Source organism: Pteronotus mesoamericanus, unplaced genomic scaffold (assembly GCF_021234165.1).
Source record: "Pteronotus mesoamericanus isolate MK-2021 breed Mesoamerican mustached bat unplaced genomic scaffold, CSHL_Meso_final contig_90, whole genome shotgun sequence".
NCBI lineage: Eukaryota > Metazoa > Chordata > Mammalia > Chiroptera > Mormoopidae > Pteronotus > Pteronotus mesoamericanus.
The window spans coordinates 30458120-30468910 of record NW_026555277.1 but is presented as its reverse complement, the minus strand read 5'-3'; the positions used below and the strand labels follow the sequence as shown (position 1 = coordinate 30468910).

Here is a 10791-nt window from a genome sequence, read left to right as displayed (position 1 = left end):
ACTGGGAGGCGGGGCCAACGAGGTTGGAGGCGGGGCTAGGAGGCTGTGGAATTTAGGCAAGACAGGCGCTTGAAGGGCGTGGCTAACCGGGTGAGAGGCGGGGCCTGGGAGGGGCTTGATGACAGAGCGATCAGGCTGTGCCGCAACAGCCGGTGAGAAGGCTGGGAAGATGGCGGCCTCCTGGAGGCTAGGCTGTGACCTGCGGATGCTGCACTACCTCTTAAGCTTCGGCGGCCGGCGAGGCCTGGGGCTGGTTAATGGGGCTGTTGGGTGTACTGCCGGCCGCGGAGCTAGTTGGAGATGGTTTCACAGCACGCTCTGGCTGCGGGGTGAGTGACCGGAGCTCGCTCAGCGTCTCTGTGTAAATGAACACTGCGCCAGGGTCAGGGGCTTTTGGATTGAGGGCCTGCATTTGGATGTGGAGTTATTCGGGGCACCCTGTTGCCTCGGCCTTTTCTCGGGGAGAGATCCGCTGATTTGATCGCTTAATATGTGCATGCCCGAAGGGCTTTCCTGGGAGCTGGGAGAACTTGACTCCGTATCTGGCCCCCTGGTTGGTATGGTTTCTTTTGACCTTGCCTTGGAATTTGGGGTTTTTTGGTGAGGCGCGAAGATAGGTCCTAAACGCCCTTCTCTGAGGACTCTTCCTAGTCACGTCTCAGGTTCCGTTAGAGTTGTCAAGCATCCCTGTCAGGGAAAAGCTGCCTAAGGTTGCTGGGATTGAAAAGCCACTTTTGGCTGTTCTTACTCATTCTTTTGACTCTTTTCTAGTGGCAAACCTTTTCTTGTAGGCCACTTGGGTTGCCCCACGCGACGACTAGTAAAGGACTTAATTTGTAAATGCCCACCGCATCACAGGCATAAGTCCGGCAAAACATGAGCATAAAAGAGTGAAAAGTTAGGAAGGAAAATCATACCATGAAATTTATTATAGAAAGTAGTAATTTGTTGATGATACTGACACAACAGTTCTTCCGGTATTTAACTATAGGGTAATATAGCATGTGGGGCATTATTTATCTTTACCTAGGAGTGGGGCGGGTGTCATAGGATTAACAGTTTTTGAATGTGACCCATTCGCTGCCAATCATCATTCTGACACTACACAGAATGAACTTTAATCTAAAAAAATTAGCTGCAGTAGAGATTGCCCCAATTTTTGGGCTGCCCATGGCTCAGGAAAAAAGAGTAAGTTACACAAAGTCACATGGTAAGATGAATGCACTGAGATTTCTCAAGATTTGGTGATGGGATAATTTGTTTCAGTTTCTTCAGATTAATGTTTCGTAAAATACTTGGAGCAATGGTTCTTTAACTGTGTGTAGAATTCCCTTTTCTCGTAGTTTATTAAATATTGGACTTTCCTACAGCTCCCAGAGATTTTGCCTGGGGTGGAGCTCAGCAATCTGAATTCTACAAACAGCCTTAGAGGCATTTTGATATTTTATGTTGGTGTTTGACGAGCTACATTTTGAGACTCGCTGCCTTAGAAAAGCATGGAATAGGAAAAGCCCAGTGTTGGAAATAATTTAGGAAGAGTGTTTTATCCTTGTTTGTAAAACAGATCATTTTGAGAATATTTGAATGCTGTGTATCCTCTCTACAGAGAAATGGGCATATGTTCATGCAAATTAGGAGATTTTCCTTAGACCAAATTTAAGGACCCCTGCCTTTAGAAACTCACTTAAGCAGTCCTTATCTGATGTATCAGGACATTTTCCCCTTCCCCTCCCCCCACCCCCAACCATGAATAACTTGTCTAACTCTGCCTGAACATCGTCTGTAAGGAAGAGGATACAACATCCCAAGGAAGCTGTGTGAGTTTCCTAGTGCCCCCTCTTTCACATATAAGGACCCTTGTAATTGCATCGGGTCTACCCGGTAATATAGGATGCTTTCCCCATCTCAAGGAGCTGTTGAGCGACTTCAGTTCCTCCTTAAACCTTAATTTTCCCTTGCCATGTAACTTAAGCTATTCACAGGTTCTGGGTGTTAGGACTAAGACATCTTTCCCGCGGTGGCAGTGAGGGGGCGGTGGGCTTTAATCTGCCTACCACAGAAGCTGATTGTGTTGTGGGGTAGCTCTGAGTTATTTGAAGGGTTTGGATTTTTTTCCTAATTTGTCTCCTACCTGTTCACCTACAAGTTTCCGTTTTGCCATGCTGAATACACATGGAGATCCTTGAGCTATTGGTTTTACAGAGCGGCGTTACTTTATATAGTGTTTGTTTATTTTTCTCTCAGCTTGGTAGAAATCGTTTCATAAAACTAAGCAACTATTGGTAATCTATAGATTATGTGAATTAAGTATGACTATTGGACTATGTCTTTTTCATATGTCTATCCAGGATTTAAAAATATGTCAGTTGGAAGTACACTTGCATTTTGGTTTCTTTAAAAGGTGTTTATTGAAAGCGTTTTTATGAGCTATGAGATATGCCATAGAAAGTCCTTATTCACTTCCCATAACAACCTAGTAAAGTTGGCATTGTCTGCATTTTTATTGGACAAAAATACTAAAGCTTAGAGAAATTAAGTGGATCCCTCAAAGCCACACAGCTCTAATGATAATGAACTGAAGAATATATATATAGTTTTTATCTTGTTTAAGAAATTCCTAACTTGTTTTATTCTTGCAACTGAAATGCTTACTGAGAAGGGAAAGACTTACTGTTACTCACCATTCTACTTATGGTGAGCAAAGGAATACACATTAGGCTACATGGTAGCCTGCTTGGAAACTAGTTAGCCTACGGAATGGAACAGATCTCTGTATTTGGCACATGGCCCATTAAATCATATTTAGCTTCTGGAGATGCAGTCCTAAATTCTGTGTAGTCTGCTTGGGAAGATAAACAATAAAGGTATGACTTCAATAGTGTGTGTAGCGAGCTCTGAAGGGTAAGTTCAGGATAATAAGGGAGCACACAGGAAGGCTTCCTAGAGGTGGCATCCCTTCCAGGCTAAAAGAACAGCAGATACAAAGGCCCAGAGGCCAGATGTGGTACTTACATAAGTGATATAGCATCTGTAAACAGTTTTTCAAACTATCCTAAGCAGTTAATTTTGGAGAGTTCCGATTGCTGCTCTTTCAGAATAAGTGGCATGGTTTGGAATTTAATTAATTAATAACCAAGATGTGAATATTGGTTGTAAGTTCTTTCTGAGGAATAACATGTAAAATAAATGAGGTTGAATTGTAGTGCTTTGCCTAATATATAGCTACAGGCCTTGCATATTATAGATGTTAAATAAATATCTGGGGAAGCTAAAAATCTAGAAAATTATTAAGGGACATAAGGTCTACAGTATGATTGCAAGTTCACAGCCAGTAAACTGACCTACGCAGATGTTTATAATAGCTAGTGATCTACATAATTTTCCGCAATCAAGGTCTTTTCTGTATTACGTGAAACATTTCTAGGGAAGGCTTAGAGTTGGCAAATTTATAATTCAATAGAGTTTCCTTGGGGATCTGCAAGCACTGGTTTTTAGAGAGGCACAAATCTATGTGAAAACCATGAAAAGCTGTACCGCTTTTTCAGAAAATTACACATATAAAATTTTGTATGTTGATTCCAGGGAACTTGTAGATCTCCCTGTAATTTATAAATACTGCCTACCCTATTTCCATAAACATTTTGGGTATTTCCTACAGAAAATAGTTGTGCTAGTTAGCTAGGATATTTACTATATCTGAGAATAAGGAAGATGTGTCTTACAATAGGGATTCCCACTGTAAATAAATGACTAGTGGATACGTTTACATAAGAGACTACAACAAAGCCACTAATTTGGAAATCTTGATTCAGATCTGAGTTTGGATCAAATTGACTTGTGCATTTACGCGTTTCAGACCTTTTACCTTTTGCTCGTATTGTTCCTTCTAATGGGATAACCTTGTGGTTTGAAGTTTTTCTCATTACTTAAGTGCCACCCTACTAAGTCTCTCTATAGGGTCCTGGCAGGGAACAGATGGCATTCTAAAAGTGGGTAATTTGATCAGAGTTTAATAAATAACCATTTTTGTAAATTCAGGGTATAGAGATGGTGCTGTCCTAAAGGGCTGTTTAGTGAAGGTGCTGTCGCCACTTCTAGGCTTGAAGAGGCATGGGAGGGGCCCGTTACTGAAAGGGGGGAGCCTCTGGGAAGGCCCTGTGATGGAGCTGTGCCCTTTCGTGAAAGGATCCAACCAGCCCCAGGCGACCCCACAAGGAGGTGGCTGGGGAAATAAATACCCCGTCCTCACTCTCCTCGCTCCCTTCAGCTTCCTGCTTTATGCCATCGATTGGCAGAACCCAACTGGAGGCCAGAGCCCACACGATAGTGTGGGGGAAGGCTGAGAAGTGCATTTGGAAAGACAAAGGAGTAATACCTCCCATACCCACCAGGCTCACATTCATTAGTCATTACATTTATATCTCAGGGTTAGCACTGAAACTCTCAATACTGTATCTTACATGCATTTCATAGTTCTCATGCTAAGAGAGGGGAAAAGAGCAAGTACAGTTTCTACCCTTGGAAGAATCAAGTATAATTTCCCTGGATTGAGTCCCTAAGCCAATGTCTTGCACAAGAGTAAGCACAGGGTTTTTATAACTGACCTGATTTTCGATGTTTTTTTCTGTCTACATTTGAGTAGCTGAATAGGAATCAAGTTTATGTCGTATATAATGTTCTTTGGGCACTTTTTATAGGAAGAAAGGTTTTCTTTTGGTACTATGGTGTGTGATTCTGATTTTTGTTTTTTCACTTGCACCCCTAACTTATCCTTGACTCCTGACTTTCATATATCACGTCCAATCAATCAAAAATTCCTTGGTTCTGCCTTTTAAGTGTAACCTGACCGCTACCCACTATGTCTACCACTACCCACTCGACTGTTCCAAGCTACCTCTGATCTAGATTCTTGCAGGAGTGTCTCAATAGATGCTTCTGCCACCTCCCTTGGCCCAGTACAGATTGTTTCCCATGCAGCTTCCAGGGTGCTTGTAAATTGTAAGTCAGATCATGTCACCGAAAACCCTCCAAGAGCTTCTTGTTAAGTGCAGAATAAAATCTGAAGTGCTTGCTGTGGCTTATAAAGCCCCATAGGAGGTGAATGCCCTCCACCTCTCGACTTCAACCTTTACCAGGCCTCTCGCTCACTCCAGCATGCTGGCTTCCCTGCAGTTTGAACATACCAAGCACACTCGACTCAGTCTTTGTACTCGCTGCTTTCTCTGTTAGAACACTCTTCCTTTAGATACGGGCATGGCTTCCTCCATTCATTTCTGATCCGCTGATAAAATAGTTCCTCCACTTGTCACTGTCCCCTTACCTTCCTTTCTTTTCTTAGTTCATGTCGCCACCAGACATATTTATTTTCTGTCTCCTTACTTTGGCAGCTAAGCTCCATGAGAGTAGGGATTATTGTCTGTTTTTATTCTCCTTTGATATCTCCAACCCTTAGAATCATGTACCTGGTAGGTGCTGAATAAATATTTGTTGAGTGAATTACAAATGAATAAACAAAGTTTATTTGTTATTATTTTTTCTCTCTTCTCCTTCACTCCTGTGCCATGAACTGATCTTCCAGAAATGCCTATACCCTGACTTAAAGCCCTTCCATTTCTCTCTAACACTTTTTAGGACAAAGGCCTGAAGTTTAGAAGGACCTGGTCCCTTGGTGCCTTTTCAGTGTCTCAGGTCAAAGGGTCCAATTGAGTAAAGGAGAACAGGAAACACATTCATGGGTATCTTTACTTTGTACTTATTTTAGCTTTTCTGTGATGTTTAAGTTGTGACCATCTCAAAGCATGTGCCTTTAAAAAAAAAAAATTGAGTAGTGAACATTAGCCATATATGTGGAACGACAGATAAGTTCAATTTCTTATTGTGGTTATTTCTCTTACTTGCTCAAAAGGTTTTTGATGGCTTTCCATTGCTATTTAAATAACCTCAAACCATTGAGTAGGTATTAAAGTATAGTATTATACTTTAATATATTATAATATATTAATATATTTATATTATAATATATTTATATTTTAAAATATATAAATTATATATTTTATATATAAATATAATATAAATTTATTATATATAAATTTAAATATAAATATAAATTTATATAAAAATTATATATAAAAATAATATAATATATAAAATAATATAGTATAAATATATAATATATTTATATATTTAAAATATATATTTAATATATTTATAATATATATAATATATTATAGTATTAAAGTACTGTGGTACTATGAGGCACTATAAACTAAGGTAGTAATTCTAACATGCTTTTTTTTAACTTACATGGTCCGCCAAAACATCTGCCAGTGATTTTATGAGAGTTTAGTTTGCAGATGTGAAATACAGTTAAAATCAAAGTTATGAGTTAGTGTACTTCAGCTGTGAGAACAAGGCTGAAGTAGCTAAAGGAGAGAGTAAAAAGGAAACCAAGTTTAGGCTGGGAAGCTTAAAGGAACCAGGAATCCATCTCTCATTACTGGAGGAAGGAATTGTAAACAATGATAATGTGATACATATAGCCAACTGTCTGGACACCTTCAGAGTCCATCCTCTTGACTCTATCTGTGCTGCCTATCAAACAAATAGCTAATGTGGTTGAGACTGACTGACTCTTGTAAAGACTTTGCATGTGTTTACCTTATTTAATCCTTACAAAACTATTTTACCGAAGAGGCAACTGAGGCATAGAATGATTAACTTGTAAGTGGTGGAATAAGTTTTTTTAATTAATCAAACATTTTATTAAATAGTAAAATACTTATTTCAACACAGTAATACATGTGCTTGGTTTAAATAGTCAAATAGTACTAAGGACTTATTAACAGTGAAGTACATCCCTGCCCTGGCTCTCCCAACTTCCCCAGCCTTCTTCATTAGGAGCACCAAATTTATCTCCTAACTTTCTTCCAGTATTTGCTCACCTCCCTGTTTCTATTTTTGTATCATCTGTGGATGACTGCTAGTCAGTGCCATCCTCCCCTCCGCCGATATTTTCCCTCCCTTGTTCTCTTACTATAGTTCTTTTGCAGTTCTTGGTTCAACCCATATTCATTGTTTACACTAAACAAATATTCTGCACAACTGAGGATTGTCATATATTGTCCCATCTTATGATTGCTACCTTTCTTTGTACTCTTCTTGATGTGGTTATCTTTTAAAATTTTTCTTTAGTTTTCTGTGACTATTGCTAGTTCATCCCACCCCATCTGTTAGCTTTCAGCGCTGTTTTCTGTATTGCTGGTCACATCAGATCCTCTCTCAGTTACCTTACGTTTGCAGTGTCTGTATGTCCCAGGTGTGTAGGCTGAACCTCCACTCCAAAGCACCCTCTCCGAGAAGACCACCTGCAGCCTTTCAGTCTTCTGCTGCCTGAGGGCCGGCTTTTACCCAGCACTGCGCTAGGCTTCCTAGAGTCTCGTTAGTCAGCTGTTACTCCTCTTTGTTGTTCTGCTTCCAAAATGTTAGGCAGTTGTCCCTTCTTTCTCCCCGTCCTTTGTGGGTTTGTGTCTAAATATAAGAAAAACAAAAGCACATTTTTTTACTTAGTGTTAGATAAGTTTTGGAAAGGGAGTAAAATTAGATAAACTTCTTATAGAAAGTTAACATGTAGATTATAAGAAACAAATGTAATGAAAGGAACTTGTAATAATATCACCAACTAGAGATAACTACTGTTGTCATTTTGGAATATATCTCTTCAGTCTTTTTGTTACAAGCAAAGAAGGTGGAAATTAGATTATGCTATATATACTGTCTGGGCATCTCTTAGGTGTTTTTGTACCATGCCAAGACTTATAAATGCTATTTTCACACAGACTATTATGCATACATTGTGTTGTCATCCATGGATATTTTCAATGTATTCTTACACCAGTACCATACCAAAATAACTATTTGAATAAAGAAGACTTACATGACAATCATCCATTTTAAAAAAAAATTGCTTTGGCTGCCTTTATTCAAAGCTGCCGTGTTTATATTATTCTGTGCCTGGGCATTGATTTTTAAATTACCCGTATACTTTATTCTGCTTTATTTTATTCAGCCTGCAGATGGCAGAATTGTTTTCTTAAATAAAGGTTTAAAGGTTCAGTTATACTAATGAGTTCTTGCCTTGAAAAGAGAGGTGATTAAATGAGCAGCATCTCTTCCTAATAAAGAAGCAAATTAATGTTAGAAACTGGGAGCCACACTAAGAAAGCCCTAGGTAATTTCCTTCTTCATTTAGCTAGTCTTCATTTCACAATTTTTGTATTTGGATTGCAGTGGTATAAATGGGCCAAAATGACGCTTGAGCCCTGTATGTAAACTGCTGCATTTCCTTAATTACTTTAGGCCGCACAAGGGAGCCTGCATCTGCTTCATCTTAACCACAAAGCAGTTTGATCTGCATTTATATGTTGTCTGCTTATCTCATCTTTTTTTTTTTAAATCTTGAGAACTTTCAGAACTGATACATAGATCATGAGTTTAAAGCTTTGATATAACTGATATTGCCTGACGTTTGAGAGTTTTGTTCTTAAGGTAAAAGAAATATATTAGGGAACAAGAAACTACAATTAGATTAGTGTACTGCATTTGATGTTGAAGACAGAATTTTGCTGTAGAAAGATTAGATGAGCACATTTTTTAAAAATCATGTTTATTCTGTTACAGTTGTCTCAATTTTCCCCCCTTTGCTCTCCTCCACCCATCCCACCCTGCCCCTCTCTCACACAGCCAATTCCCACTCTGTTGTCCATGTCCATGGGTCATTCATACATGTTCTTTGTTTATGGACAAAGCAGATTTGAAGAAATGTAAGAATTGCTTAATGAAACTGCTATAAAATTCAGTGATTGATAGATTTCTTGTGTGCCTGATATGGCAGGAAAAGCAGCAATATGCTGAACAAAAAATTTTAATTTATTGTGTTATTCTATTGATGGGGGGAAAAAGATTAAGACAGATCAAATGATTTCTGAGACCCTGCTTTTAAAAGCAGCATATTTAAATAAAACTGGAAATGTACATTACCATAGTCATCTTAAATATTTTTTAAACTGCTATAGAAAGACAGACTTAAAAGTCATTAGTATAGTTTGTTAGCTTGGTAGAAAGGAATAGAACATTAAAATGACTCCAAATATGTTAAATTCTAACAAATCTGGGGTATTTTTTTAATTGTGATATTTTTACTGCTTGAAATAGCCTGTGTGCTCAGTGGAGGAAAAAAAACAACACATTTTCTTTATTCTTGGCCATAGATGTGCCCACTTGTTCATCGGAAATATAACTGGTGCACATTGCAAGTCCTCCTCAATTTGGTAGGAGAAAGTTAGAATGTGTTGCTCAATGGAATATGAAAAAGGAAGCTATGTTTAATTTATAGTGATATTACACAATATTAGTTATAGGTTAAAATTCTGAGGAGCCTAGAAAAGCCCACACTATCTCAGTAGAATTGATGGCAACTGTAAAGGGTGGATATTAATAATGTGCAGTCCTGTCGCTCAGAGCTGATATTGTGCTTGTATAATTACTTTTCAGCTGGAAAAAATACATTTGAAAAAGATGTGTATAATGTTCCAGTTGAAAGAAAATATATTAGAATGAAATATGTACCATTATTAATAAATTAATGCTTATGTTTGATATTATTTTCCAGCATGACAGTTTGAGGATAAGTCAGAAAATATATTGCACATTTTGCTTTCCATTGTAAGCCTGTTTAATCAATCAAAAGATAGTACTGAATAATGGAGATGTCCAAAATGTCTTTCTTTGCTTTTTGTCACCTTTGTTTCAGAGTAAGGATAGAGATCTATTACACAATTTTTATATTTTATTATCATTATTTAGAGAGGCAATTTCAATTCATCCATGAAGGGTGGCTGTATAAGGAATGATTATGTTCCTTTTATTTTTAAAGTATGAATAATTTTGAGGCTTTTGATGTAGTAATTTGAAATAATAAATGCAAAAGTTTTATAATATAGTTTTTAATGTCAGGAAAATGGAAATGTGAAGGTCTCTTAGGTGAGAGATTATAATGGCAAATAGAATCATAAAATAAATATGAATTATATCAAGGCAACTAGAATCAAGATGTAAAAATATTGAAGACAGACTTTGTTTTGAGAGAATTGGTTTAGTTTTTGTCACAAATTGGAATCTGGTCATGAATCATTGAAGCCAATTATTTTGCTTCTTTGAAGTGGAACTCTGATATAAATTTAATATGTAGGTGTATATGAACTGTTCTATCTTAGCCTTTACCTCTTTTGTTAGAAGCAACAAATTGGGATTTGTTTTAAGCTGTGTTTTTCGAGGAGAGGTTGGCCTCTTATCATGGTGCTATTAGATTGTAGGGGTTTTTTTGGTTTTTTTTTCTGTTTTTTTTCTTTTTTCCACTATGAGCTTTACAAAATTAAATACTCAGGCTTAGGCTGGCTCTACATTCTTTAGGCAAATATTTTTATTTTTTTCATCAAGCTATGTAAAAAATAAAAAAGGTGATATATATACAAATAGTGTAGGGAATGACAAGTCTCATTTTATTAATTCCTAATGTGATGATGGTGTAAAGCTTTAAGTACTGTTTAAGAATTCTTGCAGTTAAGCGTAGCCTTATTATAGTTTGGATTTGGAGATGCATCGCTAATGTTACAGTATAAGTTTGCCTGTGTGTGTGTTTAACCTAAATGCACTTCCCTAATTCTAATTTACTTCACTCAGAATTTAGTGTTCCAGTGTTTTACAGACAACATTACTCTGAGGTTGTATGTTGTA

The 10791-nt window shown here is 37.6% G+C and overlaps 1 protein-coding gene across 1 annotated transcript in view; it reads left to right on the top strand.

The window, feature by feature from the left end:
- The first annotated feature begins 119 nt into the window (after positions 1-119).
- PDHX (pyruvate dehydrogenase complex component X) overlaps positions 120-10791 on the top strand; it is a 57631-nt gene continuing 46959 nt past the window's right edge. Inside the window, exon 1 of the mRNA XM_054585919.1 lies at positions 120-329. Within this exon, the coding sequence (XP_054441894.1) occupies positions 170-329 (160 nt within the window). The 5' untranslated portion in view covers positions 120-169. The remainder of the gene's footprint in view (positions 330-10791) is intronic.